The sequence below is a fragment of the Pan troglodytes genome, chromosome 23 (genome assembly GCF_028858775.2).
Source record: "Pan troglodytes isolate AG18354 chromosome 23, NHGRI_mPanTro3-v2.0_pri, whole genome shotgun sequence".
Taxonomy (NCBI): domain Eukaryota; kingdom Metazoa; phylum Chordata; class Mammalia; order Primates; family Hominidae; genus Pan; species Pan troglodytes.
The window spans coordinates 41,221,147-41,242,363 of NC_086016.1; the positions used below are offsets into that span (position 1 = coordinate 41,221,147).

A 21,217-nucleotide genomic window follows, 5' to 3' on the forward strand; every position below is an offset into this window, starting at 1 on the left:
CACAGGCCTGCATGTATGTGCACGCATGTGTGAGCATGTATGTGTGTGTGTGTGTATGTGCACGCCAGTGTGTGCGATCACGCCTGAGGCTCCCAGAGTGAGAGGAACATGCCGCAAGCTGTCGGCACATCCTGCCAAGGCAGAAAGGTTAATTGTCACGCACGATGCCAACAGACAGACCTCCGGCGGATTCATTTGGTTTTGTTTTGTGGTTATTTTTTTTTACAACTTTAAATACGGAATATAAATAAATTTTACATTTAAAAAATAAAAGGAAAGCCCCCAAAAATATAATCACCGACTTTACAAACTGAAGGAAGCAGGTTTTGGAAGGCGAGAAGGGGGAAAGTGCAGTAGGTGGGAAGGGAGGTGGGAGCTCAGACCCCACCCCTAGGGGGTCTTGGGGATCTTTTCCCTTCTCTCCCCCATTCCCAGCCCACGAGCTGGTTTCCTAGGAGGAGCCACCAGAGGTGGAGCTCAGAAGGATCGAAGATGGGGAAGTGTGCAAGCAGGGAGGGGTGCGGGCAAGAGGGCTGCACCCTCCCTTGGAGACCTTCTCCCAGGTGTCCCACACCCACCTGGAAGGGCAGTTGCTGGAGCAGAGGACTTTGGGAAATGGAGGTCATGTGGACAGCAGTGTTGCCTCCCTGCCCCTACCACAGTCTCCCTCCTATTTGGCCACTCCAAGCCACAGGCTGCATCAGGGGCACAGCCAGTCCACAAGGAGTCTTTGTGTGAATTAGGAAAAGGATCCTTTTCCTCTTTACCTACATCTGCCAGAAATTGTCATAATAAATATACAAATCAGCTTTATCTATGATGTCAACAGTGCTCCCTGCATACAATGTCCTTGTGCAGTACACACCCTGCACAACCTTACATGGCAGTCGTGGCTGGGTTGGAATATGATGAGCAGGTCCCTTGCTGCCCTGGCCTCTAGTCTTCTGCCCTAGAGAGGAGTGACTGGGATCATCTGGGGCCTTAATAAGGGGTTCAAGAGCCCCTTGGTGGAGCAGACTGAAGGGCCAGGACAAGAGGAAAATGCAGGGTGGAGGTAGAGAGATGAAAGGAACCAGAGGAAGAGGTGAATCAGAGTGGAGTGTGGGGAGGAAAGGGTGGCAGGAGGCAGGGGATGCCCAGGTCACCATCTACAGCCACCTCAACAGCAAACTCCATCTCTAACCCACCTGAGAGGGCACCCAGCCACTTGGTGTGCTGGCCACACCCACCAAGAGGAGTCCACGTCTTCAAAACGAAAACGAAAAGAAGCCACTGTGCACAGAGGCACCAGGGAGACGAGGTGACTGGTGTTTGGGCACCGTGGGAGGGGTTTTCTCCAGTCTGTGTGCCCGTCTGTGGTCTTAGCCACGGAGTCCGAGGCAGCCTGGCCTGCCTGGAGGTGCCTCCCCTCAGAGCTGGCCAGGAGTTCAGGGACCAGGCAGGCTATGCTGAGAGGTCCTCAGGGCTCCTCGGGACAGTCCACAGCGCTCAGGTGTGGCCCAGGCCAGGTGCAGGGGAAGGAGCCTGTTTCCCCCAAACAGCGACCCCATCAGTCTCTCTCACACTCTTATCCCAAGTTCTTGGAGTCAAGGGAAGAAGATGGCGATGGAGTTCAGTCCTTCTTTTTCTTCTTGAGCTGCTGGGCAAGACGCCGGAGGCCGCTGGGAGGAGACCCGCTGATGGAAGGGTGGACGGACACGTGGAGGGGTGGGGGAAGCACCATTGGCCGTCCGAATCAGGCATCGAGACAGACGGACGAGGGAAACAATATTATCACTCCAAGGACCCCATGGGGGCAATACAGCAAATACCATATTAAATAACCCTGCAGGCCAAGCAGAGAGACACGGGGGTCAGAGACAGCCTAGAGGGTCCATCCCATGTTCATATGTCCCCGATGCCAGGGGCAGGGAGCTGGGGTCAACTAGCCACCCCTGATTTCCAGCAATGCTCAGGGCTGGGGGCATTGAGGGCCTGGGAAGATTGAGATTTAGACTTCCCATTCTCTCAGGGCATGCTGGGACACAGCTGGGCTGGGGTCTCCAAAGGCCGCCACCCACCCTGCCCCAGCTGATAACTGGACAGAGAGGACCAAGGCTCAGAGGCTGGATTTTGTATGGAAAAATCCTTTCCCCTGACCCCATCCACAGACCACAGAGAAGAAAACACAGGATTCTGGGCCTCAGTTGCCCCGCCTGGCCCTCACCTGCCCACACTCTCCTGCCGATGCCCCTAGGCTCCGAGGGTCTCCTTCAGTGCCGTCTTGTCATGCGTGTGCTTGAATTTCCGGTGCTTGCCCTTGGGGGGCCAGCGGACTCGCACCGTCCGAATGGTCACCCGAGTTTGGGGCGTTTTGGCTGCACAAGAAAAAGAAAGACCTCATCAGCATGTGGACCATTGGGGAGGTCTCTCCCCACTGACCAAGGCCTGCCATGGACCTTCTGGGCTCAGGAAAGGGACAGGAGGGGAATCTGGACCAGGGTCCTGGGTTTGGATCCCAACTCCACTGCTCACCAGCTGTATGTGCCTTGGGGACAATGACCGAAACTCTCGGAGCCTTGGCGCCTCCATCTGTGGAATGGGGGTAATAAGACTGCCCACCTCATAGGACTGGTGGGAGGAATAAATGACAGTATGCTGGCAAAGCTCTTTGCACAGTACTGGACACAGAGCCGGGTAGATTTAATATGGCTTCAAGTTCTTTGTCATTGCCCACTGACCAATGGAGTTTATTTCCCTGCCCCTTGAATCTGGCCTGGAGTTGGATCTGGTTAACCAACAAGAGGCAGACGTGGTGCCGTGCCAGTTCCAGGCAGAGGTCTTAAGAAGGGCTGGCAGCTCTCACCTTCATGCTTTGGGGGACGCTGGGCTGCCACATAACAGGTCTGGCTACCCTGCTGGAGAGGCCACATGGAGAGGCCTGGTGGGGACTGGCTCTCCCCGTAAAGCCAGAGGCCCTGGACTACAGGGAGAGGAAAAGAGGCCCAGCTGTCCCCGTTGAGTCTCCAGATGACCACAGCCCAGGCCACCAGCTGACTGCAACCAGTAGAGGGGCCAATAGAACCGCCCAGCTGAGCCCAGTCAACCCCCAGACCTGGGAAAGATAATAAAAAGCTCCAAGTATGAAGTGGTCAGCACATGGCAACTGCCACGACTCACTTTTTTTTCTTATTTTCCTTAGCTTGACCTACTATTGAGGTTTCCTCCCAACCTCTCGGCCCTGTCCGATCACGTGGTGTGGAGGCCACTGGGCTCTGGGCCAGAATCATACTCCCACCATGAAGCTGGGCCTTCGGGTCAGTTGTGCCTGTCACTTACCTGCCCCTTGCCACTCTGAGAAGCGGTAGAGTGGGATGCGCCACAACTCAGGCTGAGGATCTGACCCACCTGGGCTCAAATCTGGGCTCTCCCACGTATTGTGGACATTGGAGCAAGTCACTTAAACGCCCTGTGCCTCGATTTCCGCATCTTTATTTGTTTTTAAGACGGAGTCTCACTCTGTTGCCCAGGTTGGAGTGCAGTGGCGCGATCTCAGCTCACTGCAACCTCCACCTCGCAGGTTCAAGTGATTCTCTTGCCTCAGCCTCCCGAGTAGCTGGGATTACAGGCATGCGCCATGACACCTGGTTAATTTTTGTATTTTTAGTAGAGATGGGGTTTCACCATGTTGGCCAGGCTGGTCTTGAACTCCTGACCTCAAGTGATCCACCTGCCTTGGCCTCCCAAAGTGCTGGGATTACAGGCGTAAGCCACCGCGCCCAGCCGATTTCCACATCTTTAAAGCAGAGAAGAGAGCAGCCCTGGCCTCCTAGCGTTAGGAGACAATACATGGAAATGGCCAGAAACCCCCCAGCTAGTGTTTACCATGTACCTGGTGCTGTTCTATGCTCATTTCCTTTCACGGCAGGTGCTGTTACCGGCAGATGCTGTTACCCACACTTTACAGATGAGGAAACTGAAGCAGAGAGACTGGGATTTGAACTCAGGGATCTGCCTCTAGAGTGCACACCTCCAACCACTCAGCACAAACGACAGTGCCTGTGAGCCTCAGTCAAGGGGAGCTCTTATACACTTCTCTCCGTCCTGGATTCCCAGGTGGCCACCCTGGCAGGGACAGCTGTGTCTGCTGAGCTCAAGGCCAGCCGTTTCCTGGGAGCCTTTTGAGCTCTCCCAGCCTGCCGGGATCTGACACCTGACCTCCCACCTTACAGACACCAGCTCCCACGAGGCAGCTCTCCCATCTCTGCAAATGCGCAGATTTTCTAGCAGTTCAGGGACTTGAATGGGCTTCAGATCCCCTCAGACAGAAGACACCAGGAGGGCCACTGAAGGGCCCAGGGAGTTTCTTCCCCAGAGCCTGGGCCATCAGCAGGACACTGGGCTATACCAAGCCCAGGCAAGCACAAGGTCACCACACGGCTCAAGTGACAACACGCGGATCTGAGCCCAGGAGGTCTGACACTGACCACAGTATCACAGAGAGCCACACTACCAAGCCTTAGCCAGGCCCATGGACAGGTGACAGAAACACCGTCATACTCAACCAAAATACCGGAACTAAAATGATGGGACTTTATGTCATCTACGTTTCACTGATATAATGCGCCTCCCAAGAAACTGATTTAGAAAATTACGTCAAACAAATACATGAAGTAACTCATTCTAAACATAAAGAAGGCCAGGCGTGGTGGCTCAATGCCTGTAATCCCAGCACCTTGGGAGGCTGAGGTGGGAGGATCACTTGAACCCAGGAGTTAGAGACCAGCCTGAGCGACGAATCAAGACCTCATCTCTACAAAAACTTAAAATATTAGCTGGACGCGGTGGCACGTGCCTGTAATCCCAGCTACTCAGGAGGCTGAGGAGGGAGGCTCGCTTGAGCCCAGGAAGGAGTTCAAGGCTGCAGTGAGCTATGATCATGCCATTGCACTCCAGCCTGGGTGATGGAGAGAGACCCTGTCTCTTAAAAAAGAAAGCGGCTGGGCGTGATGGCTTACGCCTGTAATCCCAGCACTTTGGGAGGCCGAGGCAGGTGGATCACTTGAGGTCAGGAGTTCAAGACCAGCCTGGCCAACATGGTGAAACCCCCTTTCTACTAAAAATACAAAAATTAGCCGGGTGTAGTGGCATGTGCCTGTAATTCCAGCTACTCGGGAGGCTAAGGCGGGAGAATTGCTTGAACCCAGGAGGTAGAGGTTGCAGTGAGCCAAGATTGTGCCACTGTACTCCAGCCTGGGTGACAGGGTGAGACTGCCTCAAAAAAAAAAAATATATATATATATATATAATTTTCCCTTAATAGAGAAATCACCCTCCATATTAACTCAATAATTTACAACATGTCAGTTTGAAGCTGTCATATGATCAGCCTTTCCATGGCATCCAGCGACTCAGCTCAGCTCTGGGAATAAGACACAGATGCCAAGAAATGGCTCCGTCTTCAGGGTCTTGTTAATAAGAAATGAGAATGAAAAGATTGTCCTGTCCCTAACAATGGAAAGTTACTGAAAAAGAACTATCACTTACGTGATTTTTTTAAACGCTCATCTAATCGTATTAATCATTTTTTTTTGAGGCAGGGTCTTGCTCTGTTGCCCAGGCTAGAGTGCAGTGGTGCCATCACGGCTCACTGTAGCCTCGACATCCCAGCCTCAAGCGATCCTCCCACCTCAGCCTCCTAAGTAGCTGAGACTACAGGCGTGTGCCGCTATGCCTGGCTAACTTTTGTATTTTTTGTAGAGATGCCTCACAATGCTGCCAATTCCACCTTGCACCCCTGACTGATCACCAGCTAGCTGTTCTGCATATGGAGCGCAAATCTCTCTCCAGTGGCTTCTCCCCACTGGTCCTGGTTCCCCCGCTCGAGGATACGAGAAACTCGTTTGACTTCTCATCCCCAGGACAAGCTGCTCACTATCTGAAGTTGATGTGCGCGGAGCTTTCTCTCATCCAGGCCCAGATTCCTTCCACCATCCCATCCCCACATCCAACAAAGCAGGGGGCTATGGTAGCAAGACTGGAAATGGCGCTGCTCTGGACGGGGTGGTCAGGGCAGACTTCTAGGAGGAGGTGACTTCTGAGCTGAGACTCTAATGAAGAGAAGGAGCTAGGCTTGTGGAGAGCTGGGAGAAGTGTTCTTCAGCCACAGCAGTGTGTGCTAAAGCCTTGAGGCAGAAACTCCATTAGTTACTGAAAGAGGCCTGCCCGGCGGGGGTGGCACAGGTGAAGGGTACTGGTTGGCAGAGACCAGAGAGCCAGCCAGGGGCTAATCCTCATGTAGGGCTCTCAGGCCAGGGAGGAACCTGGCTTGTTCTCAGCAAGATGAAAAGAAAGCCTCCCGTGAATTTAACCGGGGGCGGGCCTGATCCCATTTCCATTTTTAAGACCGGCCCCTGCCCCCAGGTGCTGCAGGGGAAGGGGGCTGAGGGCTGAGCCTGGAAAGGTGGTTACCTCGCTGCTCCTGGGAACCCCCCGGGCTTCGGGTCACAGGCCGTGCAGCTGCCACTGTCTCACACTTGCATGCCAGGTGGTCTTCCAGCGTCACCGTGGCCTTCTTAAAGATTGGCTTCTTCCGCACAATCTCGATCTTTCTCACCTGGAGGACAGAGCCACAAAATGCCTCTGTAGAGACCACACAGCCAGGAGCCCGGGAAGCCCGAATGGCTTGCGCTTCCCAGCCCGGTGTCCCCTGCAGCAATCTTTCCTCGAAAGCCCGGAGAGCAGGCTGTGGGGCAAACGCTTTGGCCCAAACAATAGCAGGACCTTGACCTCTGCCCTTCTCGTAGCTTTTCCATCAAAACAAGCCCTCCCGACCTGGGGCCCCCCTCAGTGCCCCCAGAGAGGGACAGCCAGAAAGGCATTTCCGGGTTGAGCTGGGGCCTGCGGTATCCTCATTCCTGGAGCGCCAGCCAAGGTCAGGGCTGCGGCAGAGGCGGGAGATGGTTGTCTGGAAGGAAGTGGGGGGAGGTGGGAACAGGGAGGTCAGATGTCAGGTGTCCATCCATAGAGCTGGAAGCATCGAGGACAGGAGATACCATGAGAGTGGGCAGTGGGGTGGAGTGACATTCGTAGTCTCAGGCGTGGGGCCCAAGCCAGGGAGGGAAGGTGGGCAGGAGGAGAGGCCACGGGCTGGTGGCAGGAGAAGGAAGTGCGGCTAAGCAGGCAGAGCATCGGGCAAGGGCCGGTGCTGAGCTAGAGAAATGCGCACTGCCCAGCCTGTGGGCGAGGCTGGCCTGGGGCGTGCAGGAATCTTTCCACAAGAAGCAGAAGCAGCAGCTTCTCTGACTCTGCCCCGACCAGGGTGAGACCAGGGTGCTCCCTGAGACAGCCTCTACTCTAGAATTTTCCCTGAGTCCAGTGTATGTATCCCCCGTCCCTCCGAAGAAAAGCAGGATCAGCATTCCACTGTTGTCAGGGGACCTGCCCCAGCTCCGCAGTGTCTATCACCTGGTGGGCCTCTCTGCACTCTCTTTATTAAAGACACGGCTTGTCAAAGAGAGACAAGCAGGTGTCAAAGATGCAGGGCCACCCACCTGAGCCTTTCTCAAGACAGCCCTGAATAGGGAGAGCTTTGGGGGAACCTGAGTAACTCCCCAAAACATTCTGAGTGTCAGACAAATGTTTGCGGATACGGCTCTTCAAGGGACGTTTTGCGATTTTGTCCTTGTAAAGGAGGTGACATCCCTACTTCACGTTGGCTCCACACCTCGCCCAGCCCGGGGGGTCTGTCTGTGGCTTTTGGCTACAGTGGCCTGAGCCACCTCAGAGGACTCATGGTCGGCCTCAGTCCACCTGCCTAGGAAGAGCTTCCCAAGAGTGGGCCTTTCTGGACAGAGCCCAGGAACAAATCAGGAATGTCCTTCGACACACCACTCTGCCCAGTCAAGGAAGCCTGGTCAGGTATGAGCCCCAGAAGGGTGGTCTCCACCCACCACCGGGACCAGCCTCGGGGGGCCACGGAGCCTACGCACCTGGACAGGTCGCAGCTGCACCTGGGTGGGGCGGCACTGCACGTTGCGGTTGTTGCAGCAGCCGGAGCAGCGCTGCACCTCCACGCAGGGCGGCCACACCAGGAAGTTGGCGTTGGTGCGGTCTATGAGGCGCCGGGAGATCTCGAACACCTCGGTGCGCGTCTTGCACTCGGCGATCATGGCCGGCTCAGCAACGGTCAGGGAACCTGGGAGGACACGAAACCTGGGTCAGGAGCGTAGGCCTGTCCAGAGTCCCCCCACTTGGCAGGGGAGCTCAGCGGGTGCCTCCGGGACTGCTCTTTCTCACGCCCTTCAACCCCAGGGTTCAGGTTTCAAGTCCTAGCTGTCATTAGCCATGGGACTTGGGCAGATGGCTGAGCCGCTCTAAGCCTGTGTTTCCCCATCTGAAAATGGGACCATGAGATCTACACCCAAGAACCACTGTAGTTTCAAGTGAGAAAATTCAGAGTGTGGGGCATGTTGTAAATGCTTAGTAAATGTCCGCTTCCCTCTGCTGGCACATGACTATTTTATTCTTCTTTATGATTTTACACATTTATGGGCTTGCCCAACATGTGGTTGTTATGCAGGTACCATATTAGCTCGAAACCATGCGTGCACTGCTGTCTCACGGTGCCTTGGATTCCTGCATCACTGCTGCTTTCAAAGCCTCAGCTTCCTCCTCTATGAAATGGGATAATAACAGCACCTCCCTCCCATGTGGATCTAAGGTGTAAAGTGAGTAAGCCTTGCCTACAGCAAGCACTGAGGTTACCGCTGCTGTCCATGTACAGAGGACAGGAGGCTCTGAGAGCTGAATATCCCGCCCGCCCACATTCATAGATTGGGGGTGGAACTCAGGCCACCTGACTTTTTTCTTTTTTTTGAGACGGAGTCTTGCTCTGTCGCCAGGCTGGAGTGCAGTGGCGTGGTCTCGGCTAACTGCAACCTCCGCCTCCCTGGTTCAAGCAATTCTCCTGCCTCAGCCTCCCAAGTAGCATGGACTACAGGAACCCGCCACCACGCCCAGCTAATTTTTGTATTTTTAATAGAGACAGGGTTTCACCATGTCGGTCAGGATGATCTCCATCTCTTGACCTCGTGATCTGCCTGCCTCAGCCTCCCAAAGTGCTAGGATTACAGGCGTGAGCCACCGTGCCCGGCCCAGGCCACCTGACTCTTATCCATCGTTCCCCCAGCCTCTAACTGCAGTGTTTTGGGGACTCCAGGTCAAAGAGGAGGAGGGGTTTGAGTGGACATTTGCCTCACCTGGGAGGGTTTCTCTGGGACCTAATGATCTACGGTCTCCTTTAGGTCTCTGCAAGGGAGCAGGAGGAAGTTCCAGGCTTTGCTCGAGGTCTACCAGCCTAGGCCGCAGCCCTTTGCCACAGGAGATACCCATAGCCCATCAGGGACCACGCTGGGTTCAAGTAAGGGGAGCAGGTTGCGACCTCAGCCCTACCGCTTCCTAGCGGTGTGACCTCGCCTAGTTCTTTACCCTCTCTGGGCCCCAGTTTCCAACTCTGTGAAATGGGGTTAATAATATCTACCTCCAGGACTGAAATAAGGAACAAATGAGCTTTGCAGCACTATATTTAGAAAACAGAGAGTGTGGGGGCGAGGGGGTGTGATGACTCAACACAGGCATTTAAGGATGGTTTTACTCTCTCAGTTCGCTCAGTCCTGAATGTGGGGGGAACGGGAGTTGTAAGAGGACCCTCGGAGCCCTCCGACTGGCTGCCCGCCCCCGTTCTCTTTCCCTGGCCCCCATGCTAATTTGAAGGACCCTTGTTGGGTGTCTCAGTCTTACCCAGGCTCCTTCTTCCACGAGCCAAGCTCTCCAGCTCGCCTCCAGAGTGGGAGCGGGTCATGTTCAGGTCCAACTCGGCCCCATCTTCCTCTGCAGGAGAAGTCACAGTCAGACACCAGGCGGCCCCACCTTGGACAGGGGCTCCCTCCGCCGGGGTGTCTGGGCAGGCAGGAGGTTTGCCTCTCCCCACTCCAGAGAACAGTCCCTCCTTCCAGCCCCCATAAATGCACAGGTCCTGGCCCTGAGCAGGGACCCTCCAAGCAGCCCCCAGGACAGCTGCAGGCCCAGGATCCTGACTGCATCCCTGGCTCTTTAGCCAACATTTCTGGCCAGAACCCATGTCAGTGGAGTTAAAAATAACCCTTCCCCTCTGCTACTGTAAGTGAACCCTCCTCGGCCTCCAGGGCGGGGCCAGGACCTGGGGCACTGAAGGCCAGTTTCCAGTGCCCCTCCACCCAGCGTTCCCATAGGAAGTGCTCAATGGAGAAATTCCCAGAAGCCCCAGGGGGACCGCATGCCCTGAACACAGCCCCTCTGGAGCCCCGGACAATGGCCGCGCTGGGCAGGCGGGAGCCACGGAGGGAGGGAGGGAGGGAGAGGGATGGGGGTGGGAGCTGAAGACAGAGAAGAGGAGAAGAGGGGTGGGAGTTGGGCCTGCTGGGGGTGGGGAGTCCCTGCCACACACCCTTCTAGGGCCTGGTCTCTCTAGCTCCGGGGCCCTCACACCGTATCTGTGTCTGTCTCCCTCCCCTTCTCTAACCTGTTGCCCCACCTCTGCCCCCAGCCGTCTGTTGATTCCTCTGGTCACAAATGACAGCTCCCTTTTCTAGCCTGGGCACCATCTCAGTCCCATCAGCCCTCCTTGGAGACATCGGTCCTTTCCAGAGCCCATGGCCAGAGGTTGGCTGCTGGGAAGTGAGGGCTGAGGGAGGCCTCTGAGCTGGATGTTAAGGCGTGGACAGACCCTTCTGTCTCTCTCATGGGTGAGGAGCCACAAATAAACTAAGGGGCATTGGGAACACGCTCCTGCCACCTCCACACAGCACCCCATGGCTCCAGTTCTGGCCCCGACCCACTGGCCCCATCCAAGACAAAGGCGCCTGCCGCCTGTCCGTCCCGGGTACTGCAGGGAGTCTGATGACTAGTCCGCTTCCGTCCAGCCTGACAGCCCCTACGTCAACGAGCCTATCTGTCCCTCTGGCTCCTTTCCTTTCTCCCTGCCATCTCTGGAATGTCCCTGGTGGGGAGGAGATGGGGAAAAGATGCGCTTTGTGGAAAGGTTAAGTTGATTAGGAAAAAATAGCCACATGGTTGCCTTGAAACAGGCCTGCTATTGAAAGCCTCATCTCCAAGATCCCGACCCCCACCAGGGGTGTGGAGGGGCCGTCTGAGGGTGGGGGCGTAAAGGCTTGGAAAGAAATGGTAGAAAGGCTAAATTTGGAAGTTGCCCCATTGTGTGTGGCCAGGGGCGGCCAGTCGGGCATAGGGTGGGGGTTGTGGGAGACATCGGGTGGGGGCCCTGGCGAACAATAGGTGGGCCCAGCTGGGGCCCCCTCCTGCCTGCCTCACCGCCCCCCAGCACAGGCGGGATTGAAAGGGCCCGGGAATGCTTTTGAGAGGGAGCCAGGGGCCCAACGGGGAGAGGAAACAAAGGCAGGAAATGCTGTTCCCCCGTAGATAGCGTCTGGGCAAGGATTACAAAGTGACAAAGAGACAGAACCCCAGAGGGAAGGGGACCTGGGGGTGCAGGGGGGCTGCTGACCAGGGCTCCAGGGAACAGGCCAGAGGTTAGAATAGAATGGAATTTGCTCTGAAGACAGCGTTTATAAATACATTGTCAATCCAGCCCGCCAGCCCCGCCACGTGTGTGCCACCGAGCACGTGCCCATTCGCTGAGTGAGCTCTGGGGCACGGGCAGGGCTGCCTGCTGGTCGAGGCCAGGTGTCCCCAGGGGACCTCACAGACCGGGCCCCTAGCCAGAGGGGCGGGGAGATGACTCCTCCAGTGCTGGGCCCACACCTGGAGACATACTCGGCAGATGCCCTGGGCACCTTCTCCCCGCCCTCCCTCCTCCTGGGACCCCACCCTCGGCACCAAGCCGGAGCCACACGTGGGTGCTTCTCCTGCCACACCCCAAGTCCCAGGTACCAACCCGCCTGCTGACTCGGCCCTGCCCTGGATGGGTGTGGCCACGCTCTCTCTGGGCTGCCATGGGCCTCTAGTTCTCCAGACGTCAAGGAGGAGGGATGCCTCCTGTCCTGCCCCTGCCAGCTCTCTTAAAGTCTCCTCGGAGGGCTGGAGCACGGGGCGAGGATTCCATTTACCTCCGGGGTCTCCGTGCAGCAGGCGTTGGAGATCATCAAAGGAGCGGATCGAGTGGTCACTCAGCATCTCATAAAGCTCCTCGGGAATGGGGTCCCCCTGCCGGGCAGACACCAAAAGGCTGAGTGAGCTGGGAGTGGGGGCTTTCCAGCATGGCTGTCTCCCCCACCACACGCTTTCTCGCTTTCTCCTGTGGAAAGCTCCAAGGTCACAGGGAGACGGACAGGCAGGATCCAGGCCTGATGATCAGGAGCACAAAGGCCTCGGGGCCTGGACCTGCCGAAGCCTCTGAGACCCAGCTCAGTCCCTGCACCCTCAACCCCCAACAGGAACCCCAGCTTGCTTTGAGTTGGACCTGCTTGTCTCTATGTCTGTCTCCCCCACCAAACTACATGTTCTGGGAATGCACCAAAATCTGATTTCTCCCTGAGTCTCACAACACACCTGACAGCTGAAGACAGCCAGCATTTCCCATGGCCAATCTAACCCCCATTTTACAGAGGGGAAAACAAAGGTTCAAAGAGAGGCTCAATTATTGGCAAAAGCTGCATTCAAACCCATGCCTTTGGGATGACAGAGCCTGTACTCCCAGGCTCCTGGGTACAAGAGGTGCTTAATAAACGCGTGCAGAGTGTGATGGCCTCAGGAGGCCCCAGGTCCTAGCGGTATCTATGAAGTCTCTCACTCGAAAGAGGCGAAAAGGGAATCCTCGGACACGGCCGGGAAACCTGAAAGCTTACCCGTGCCCTGTGCCCAACCAAACCCTATTTTTAGAGCCCCTTTGGCCTGTTGCCAAACACACTCGAAACCTGATAACACTTCAACAGGCCTCATTCGGAGCCAGGCTTCCTCCAGGGAAACCGCAGGTCCCACAATGACACAAGAGCAGCCCCGTAGGAAGGTCACAGCCACGTCCCCCACAGTCCTAGGAGACCCAAGGGGCTGATGCTGGAGATCCCAAGAAAGAGGCGAGGGCAGATGGGAGACTGAGAATCACAATCCAGACCACCAGCCACTGAGAAGCAAAGAAAATTCCTAAGATGTCGCTGCATGTTCAAAGGCTGGAACCGGACTTCCACGTGTGCAAACACACACATGCAGGCACAGGCACTCGGGCTGCACGGTCTGGACAGACAGTCCTGGAGAGGGCGTCAATAGGCTTGGCACATTACTATAGAACCTTGGGTTAAACTATTTTCTGCCTCAGTTTCCCTGGATTAAGAAGGGAGGACTTCCCTTCTTGGTTCGCTCCACATTCCCGGAGTCGAAGGTCGGGGGGCTCAGAGGGGGTCGGTGCAGGCTACCTTCACAAAAGGGATGCTGCTTTCTCACTGCCTGATGGTGGAGGGGGAGTGAGGGAGAGGAGAAGAGGTCGTCTCAGCCCTGTGGCCAGCCTCAGGGGGCTCTCCCCAAAAGCTCTGTTTCCTCCAGCTTATCATGAGGTCTAGCAACACCTCCAGGGGTTCATCCATGACCAACTCTGGCCACCCACATCGATCCAGGAGCCAGAAGACTCAGGGCGGGGGGTGGGGGTGACCACTTTTAAAGCTACATCATTCCCTGAAACCCCTGAGTCTCCATGTCTTTGAACACGGAGCTTACAACTCCGCCCAATGTCTAAGGGCTGCTGGGCAACTCGAGGAAAAAAAGGTGGCAGGGCTTGGCTGAGAACTAGGGTCTTTCCTTCAATATCCGGGCAGCCAGGGGCTGCACGTGCAAGACAGAGGAGGGTATGGGCCCCGCTGCCCCTCACTTTCGGCCCCATCTCCTCCGGGCTCTGCCTCCTCCCGCCCTCAAGCAAGTTCATTCTTTCCACCTCAGAAGAGAGACCACGCCTCCGGTGCTCTCCAAATGTTGACAAAGTACCCAACCCACAGAACAGAGGGCTTGGTCTCTAGTGAACACCAGCAAAAGCCGCTTCCCCTGAGAGTTCTGTCAAACCCAGAACTGGCAGGCCAGAGAGCCGAATCCCACGCCTTTGGACCAACTGCCGTGTGACCTCGGCTGGTCACTGCCCCTATGGTCCTGGCTCTCATCTGTGAATCGAGGGGCTTGAAGAACATTCGATTCAATTCTAATTCTGCCAGGAGGTGTTAGAAGGGGCAGAGAAAACGCCAAAGCCGGGTGCCTAGCCAGGCCTCCCTGGATCACTGGCAGAAGGAGAACAAGAAGTGTTTGTGGAGTAAAGATTCAATTAACCCCCAGGGGAGGGGCCCAAAGGCCTAGTAGCAAATGGCATTTAGTGCTTGTGCCAAGATCTCCCTGCCCACTGGAGAGCCGGCTGCAGCTGCCAGCCACGGCAGAGGAGGCAGACCCCTGAACAGGCCGAGTGGACACCCCAGATCCAGGCCCACGACACATAGGAGATGCCCCTCCAAGGCTGAGTGTGAAAGAGCCCAGGATAGGGTCTGAGGAGGAGAGAGAGGCACATAGTAGGTCCTCGGTAAATACTGGTCAAATGCATGAAGGAGTCTACCATTTTCCAGGTTCTGTCCAGTATGATTCTTCTGCCTCCTCCACCAGGAGGGCCACCTGGGATATTCTTCCCCAACCCTAGGCAAATGAGCAACTAGAGTCCCTTTTAATCTGAGCAGGGAGACCGTCCCTGAAGATGCTTTTGGTAATGTGGCCACTAGATGCCCAGAACTCCCCATAAGCCCCCGGATTTGGTAATAATACCACAACTAACATCTATGAATGCCAGCTACAAGCCACACGCTGAGAAAAACACTGTATAAACTACCAATCCTAAGAGGCTGGCAGTATTTGTATCCCCATCCTCCAGATGAGAACACTGAAGCTTAGAAAAAATTAAACAAGCAGCAACAGGTCCAGACAATTAGCAAGTGGCAGAGCTGGGTCGTTCCCAGGCTCCAGACTGCCCACCTGTTCCAGCCCACCATGGGGCGTCTCAGCCTCCCTCTCCTTTGTTCTGAGGCCACTGGCCCTCAGCATCGCACAAGGTTCGTGTTGGCTCTTTACTCTGCAGCATGTCCCACGTCAGAGGCTCTCAACCAGGGCCCACTGGGCCCCCAGGGGACAGTGGCAATGTATGAAGGCACCGCTGGTGGCCACAACTTGGGGTGTGCACTGCATGTAAGTTGGGGGAGGCCGGGGATGCCGCTCATCACCCTTCAGGGCACAGGACGGCCTTCCCAGACATCAGGAGTGCAGAGGCTGAGAAACCCTGTAGCAGAGGAAAGAGCAAGGGCTCCAGACGCCAGGGCAACCTGGATTCTTGGAATCTTGTCACAATCTAAAACCTCGGCTTCTGCATCTTTTAAATGGGGCTAATAATACCTCACCCGGGGTTACTGGGAGGCATAATTGCACAGAGCAGAGCTGCCAGCAGATAATGGGAGCTTAATGAGTTGTCACTGTCATCATCATTAATTCTTTCCGGATGGCTCCTTTGTGGGCAGCAGCGAGTGGCACACGTGCTCAGGGCCAGCAGCACAGGACATTTTTGAGGATGACAAGGAGTGGGTGGAGAGCTGCCTGTCCATGAAAGAGTGCGTGACTTTGCATTATCCCTTGTGCTGGGCCACAGGAAATGGTACCCTACCTCCACACTGGCAGAGCCTGGGCCGTGTGGGCTTACAAGGCCCTTCCGGGGCTGGGGGTGGGTGAGGGTCGGGGTACACTCAGCACGTGCTCAGCTCCAGGATGCAATGCTCTGGGGATGACGAGCATGAGCACCTGTTGGGAGTCACAGGCTCTTCTTGGTATGGGAAGGTGAGCCGCCCGGAGCCTGGTTTTCCTGGGCACAGGTTCCCCAGGCCTCCAGGTGGACAGCTCACTTCAGAGATGGGAAAGGAGGCCTGGCACCCTGAAGAAGCTGCCCCAAGATCTCAGGCCTGGGGTTTCTGGCAGATTGAGGGCGTGGCGAGGAGGCAGCTGGGGCAAAGCCAGCCGTGGGAGCCAAGGTAAACAGCCTCCCCCGACCCCGCCCCCAGCGCCAGCTGCAGCAGGTAGGAAGGGCACGAGCGAGCGTGAGGCCAGGTGAGTGATCTGCTCCCAACCAGGCTGGCAGATCAAAGGGGCTTGAACCCCACCCTCCTCCTGGGCCCAGCACACACACACAGATACACACTCCCCGGCCCGCCTGCCGTTCCCACCGAGGGACACACAGTCCCAAGCAACCAGGGGCGTTGTCTGTGGCTGGCAGAGGAAGAAGCTGATGAGGCCTCCCAGAGCCTGCCTGCCTGAGAGTCGCAGGCCTTATTTAGATCGAATGCCAAAGCCAACCAACCCCTTTGAAGAAGCCCTCTCGGGGCAAACCACAGAAGCCATTAGAACCAGTGTTTCCCACCTAGCATTCCCCTTCTTTATTGCTCTTGGGACCCTCCCGCTCAGCCTCTGCTCCTTCACGTGGGCCCAGAACCCTGGCCTCCCCACCTCTTGCAGGAGCAGAGGAAAATTAAAGCAGGAAGAGAGGAACCAGTCCAGCCATTTATAATACTGGCAACCACGGCAATCACTGCCCATCCCCATCCCAGCCAGGGGATGGGGCCAGGGGATTCTGCCATTCTTCGGGAACTCTGCACTAATCCAATCTTCTCTCTCTCTCTCTCTTTTTTTTTTTTTTAGGTGGCAGAAACTTAGCCCCAGCTAAAGATACACAGAACCTTTGCAGTCTGATTTTCTTTCTGTTTCTTCTCCTCTGTCCTGTCTAATCCTGGTAGCCCAAGTCCCAAGATAGAGGAGAGACAGACATGCTTCTCTCTCAAGATGGGGGGCCTTGAAAGATGGATGCCTACCAGAGGGCTGAAAAGGGGGGCTGCCCTCGGAGCAGAGCAAAGCGAGGAGTCAGTGGGGCCATGGAGCAACAGGGGGCCAGGTCCTGCCCTCCCCACCAACCCAGCACTAATTGTTCTTTGCACAAATAGTTACTGATTGTCCACAGGGCTCTGGGCACTGTTCTAAAAGTGGGGACCAGGAGGAAAGCTCTCTAATGGGGTTGACACTCCAGTAGAGAAAGCAGGTAATAAACAATGAAATAAACCAGAACATAGGAAGAGTTGTCACAGAAGAGGCTCCTCAATGTGGGGAGGGGAAGACAAGACGTGGAGAGGTACTTACGAGGCCCATGATAAACATCTCACCATTCCTGCTCAGTCAGTCTCTCTCTCTCTCTCAGACGCGCGCGCACACACACACACACACACACACTCTCTCTCTCTCTCTCTCTCTCTCTCTCTCTCTTCCTGGCTCTTGCACCAGATCCTCCAAATTCTGTTTGACCTGCCCTTGCACACCTCCAGGGCTCTGGGATTCCAGCAGTTGGTCTCCTGCCCCCTAGGGCCATTAGCAAAGCCAGAGGAAGCTGGATGGCAAAGGGCAGTGGGGCCCTTCACTCTTTCCTGGAAGAAGTGTGCTGAGGCCAGACGCGTCACGTGACAGTGGGACTCGCCCTCCTGGAAGCCAGCTCAGCTGGTGGAGATGGCACCTCAGAGGCCTCGGCAGGCCCTCCACCCAGCCCTGCCTCACGGCTGCCTGCCTTCTGCTGAAAGATTAGTCCGAGCACGACCAGGACGTGGCCAGCTCCAAGGCCACCTCCACCAGCAGGCCTGCCCTGACGCTCCCAGCACTGGCCATTACAGCTCCTTCCTGGACTGACCCCTGTGTGGTTCCATCCCCATGCAGGTCCCCTCCCCCAGGGCCAGCCTGAGGCTCACTCAGGCTTAGCAGCAAAGTGCTTCATAAACTGCAAAGTGCCACATACATCGCGCCTGTGGCCATGTGTTCAAGAATGCTGTGACTAAAGTGAGGAGAAAGGCAGTTTCTGTGCCACAGCCTCCACCCCAGATACACGAGCCCGTGGAGCTGTGGGAAAGAAGGAGGAGGTGCTGGACGAAGCTGGAAATGGTAAGGGGAGGCTGGGGAAACATCCAGCTGTCAGCGGCCTCCCCGGGGCACGCTGGGATCAGCCAAGAGAATGCAACAGCCAGGGGTGGGAGCCCCCTCCGCGGTTGCACACGCCAGGTCCCTCCAGTCTTGCAGGTTCAAATGAAGGCTTATGTGAAGGGGGAATCGCTCTGGACAGCTCAGTGCCCCTCAGAGTCACATCACCACCATTTTCCACCACGCGGAGGTGGTTGAAAAAAAGTCACAGATGGGTAAGGTTTGAGGGGCGTCGGGCTGACAAGGCAAAAAAAAGTAGGTGCTGTGGTGCTGATGGGAGGTTCTCCCTCCCTCACAGGACGCCAGGAAGGAAATGGGGCCGCTACAGAGGTGGTGAGGTGCCAGGGCCCACGGAGGGCCCACCTGTTGCGCGGGGGCGAGCACCAGGCGCTGGGTGCACGGGGGCCCGTGCGTGCCTGTGTACGTGCGTGGGTGTGCGCGCACGTGTGCTCAGGCCGCGCGTGCAGGGGCTGTGCGTGCGTTTGTGTGCGGTGCGCGCGCGTGTGTCCCGCGAGTGCACGGGCGTGGCAGCGGCGGGCGCGCGACCTGGCCGCGGTAGTGCGTGCCCGTCGCTCTGCGCGCCCGCCCGCCGGAGCGCAGCATCGCCTCCGGCCAGGAGTGTGCATGCGTGGGGTGAGTGAGCGAGTCGGGGGCCCGGGCGGGGTGGGCTGCGGAGAGCAGCCACGGGGCGCCGCCGTTCCCAGGACGCCCTGGCACCGGGCCCAGCCCCCAGGTCCCACGGCGAGGCGAGGCGGCAGCTGGGGCCGGCCGGCCACCCCCTCCCCAACAGCTGGCCGCGGCCCGGGGGGCTGCGGGAGAGGCGGAGAGGGGGCGTCGGGAGGGGCCTGAAGGCGGCCCGGCCGAGCCCCGCGTCCTCCCTCCCGGGTGCGGGCCGCGGGGGGCGGCCGCGGAAGGGCGGGGCCCCCGGGCGGGCGGCCTGCGGCCCTCGAGGAGCCCCGAGAACAAAAGGAGACGGCGACGGCTCCTCCGTGGTCAAAACAACCTGCGCTGGCGGCAGCCCAAGGCCGGGCCGCGGCCTCCGAGCCCTCCGCCTTAACCCCTTCGCCGCCGCTGCCTCCTTCCTGCGCCTGGCTGGAGGCCGCAGGGGCCGACCCTCCCCGGGAGCCGGCGAGGTACGGGCGAGGTGCGGACTCCCGGCCGCAGCCGGGCGGAGGTGGGACGGTACCCAGTCACGCCGCGCTCCCGGCTGCCCTCTCCTCCCCTCCACCGCGCGCGTCGTCCCGCCCCGCCCCCTTTCCCACCTGGATTCCGGGTAGACTTGCCAACTCACGGCTACGTGAGGCTGGGAGGGGTGGGGACGGCTCCGACCCCAGCGCTCCCTCAGATGTTTTTATACCCCATCTCCCGTGCAGCTAGGCTTTTGCAGGCGGCGCGCTCCGCACCCTGCATGCGGGGGAGAGAGGTGCTTCCTCCTGCAGGGCGCGGGCACAGGTACGGCAAGGCCTCAGGCACACAGCGCCCCGGGGGCTGGATTCCTTCAGAGCCCCTAGTCCTCCCCCTACCCGAGTGCCCGAAACCTACCTGCGTCTCTATCTCTCTCTCCCTCTCTCCGTCTCTCTCTCTCTCTCTCCCTGTTACTCCCACCCCAAACCCCGCGCCCGAGACACAAGCTGCTTCCAGACCGTGCTCTGGGGCCGGGCATGCCCTGCGCGTGCCGGAGGGCGTCCACCCGGACCCCGACCGGGAGCCAGGGTGGGACCCGAGCCCCGTCAAAGGTCGGCGTGGATGGCACCGGTGCGCAAGCTTGCACCTCCTGGGCAAGCCGATGGCAGGACAGAGCCTAAGCCGAGGCTGGCGCCGAAGTGGGCTCGGGAGGACGCGCTGCCTTCTGCACCCTGGGCACCACCCCACCCCCTCTCTCCCGGCCGGAAAGGGGCTTGTTCTCGGGTTCCCAAAGGGTGGGGGACAGGGCCACACACACCCTCCCCCGACACGGAACGGCTTAGGGAGCCAGATTCGCCCGCCGGTTGGAAAGAAAGCCACCGCTGTTGCCTTCCCTTAGAGCCTGTCACCCCCGGACCTCGCTCCCAGCCCGAAGAGGTCACCCAGCGCCCGGCGTCAGGCTCGCGGGCTGCAAGGGTCCAAAGTTCACTGCAGGGAGAGGAGGGGGCGGTCAGAAGGTGGGGGCGAAGGTAATGAATGAAGAACCAGCCCCAGCCGCCGTGGCAACTCACCTCGGCGCTGACCAGACGCAGGTAGCAGCAGAGAGACAGGAAGAGCGCCCAGCAGCGATTCATGCCGACTCCGGGCCCGGCCCCGCGGGGCCCCGGACGCGTAGATCGAGCGCGCCGCCCCCGCGGCCAGGGTGGGGGGCTGGGGAGGGGGGTGGGCTCGGCTCGGGTCCGCGGCGATCAGGCGCTCAGGCCTCTGCAGCCGCGGCTCACCCGCATGGCCCCCGGGCGCCGCCGCCCCCGGCCCCGGCTCCGTCGCTGGGGGGCAGGGGAGGACCTGGGCGCAGGACCTGGGTCCGAGGCCGCTACCTGGGCGGATCCCGAGCCCGAGTGAGCATCCACGGCCCGGGGGCTGCGTTGCGAACCAGCCGAGGCGTCTAGCCGTGTGGGGGCGCCCAGGGGACTCCAACCTCCAAGAGGAAAAGGAACACGGCAGTCGATGGTTCGTCTTCACTCGCCGGCTAAAGGCGTTTTCCTCTGCCCGCCGGCTTAGCTTTTTTGCAACATTTTCTGGAAAGGCCCCCAAAATCGGAAAGCGCGGAGCTGGGCACCTCAAGGCCCAAGTCTCCCCCAAAAAACTTTTTCCAAAGTTGGCTTTGCAACGGCAGCTCGAGCACCCGGGCAGGGAGAGGTGCAAACTCCCGCCCGGGCCGGGTGGGGGGGCGGGAGCGTGTGCGCCCTGGCGCGGGGCCCGGGCGGCGGGCACGGCTGCTCCGCGCGCGCGGCGTGCCCGCTGCGCGCTCGGCTGGGCCCGGCCGACAGGTGGACGCGGCGCGAGTCCGTCGGTCCGTCTGCCCGCCCGCTCGCCGCTCTGGGCGTCCTCTGCGGGCTGCGGGCTGCGAGCTGCGAGCTGCGAGCTGCGGCTGCTCCGGTTTTCTCTTTGCAGCGAGGCTGGAGGGTGGGCTTTTTTTTTTTTTCCTTTTTGCGCGCGTATGTATGTGTGTGCGCGCAAAGTATCTCTATCTAGGGAATGAAAAATGGGCGCTGGCGGCCGGAGGGGAGCCCTAGGGAGGCAGCGG

At 58.2% G+C, this 21,217-nt stretch overlaps 1 protein-coding gene across 7 annotated transcripts in view; it reads right to left on the reverse strand.

Moving 5' to 3' along the window:
* Positions 1–20,833, reverse strand: part of PDGFB (platelet derived growth factor subunit B) — a 62,722-nt gene extending 41,889 nt beyond the window's left edge. For 3 of the 7 annotated variants that reach the window (XR_008541827.2, XR_001712712.4, XR_001712713.4), the window contains exons 1-7: positions 20,202–20,381; positions 12,105–12,201; positions 9,781–9,870; positions 7,971–8,176; positions 6,451–6,595; positions 2,207–2,357; positions 1,188–1,825 (exon numbers count right to left, since the gene is read on the reverse strand). Coding sequence is in view for 4 of the 7 variants with exons in the window: in XM_515140.7 (XP_515140.3) it covers positions 2,233–2,357; positions 6,451–6,595; positions 7,971–8,176; positions 9,781–9,870; positions 12,105–12,201; positions 20,202–20,264 (726 nt within the window). In the remaining 3 variants the exon portion in view is untranslated. The other 4 variants (XM_515140.7, XM_063808240.1, XM_009438423.5 and 1 more) reach the window with 4 other exon arrangements.
* Between the last annotated feature and the right edge of the window lie 384 nt (positions 20,834–21,217).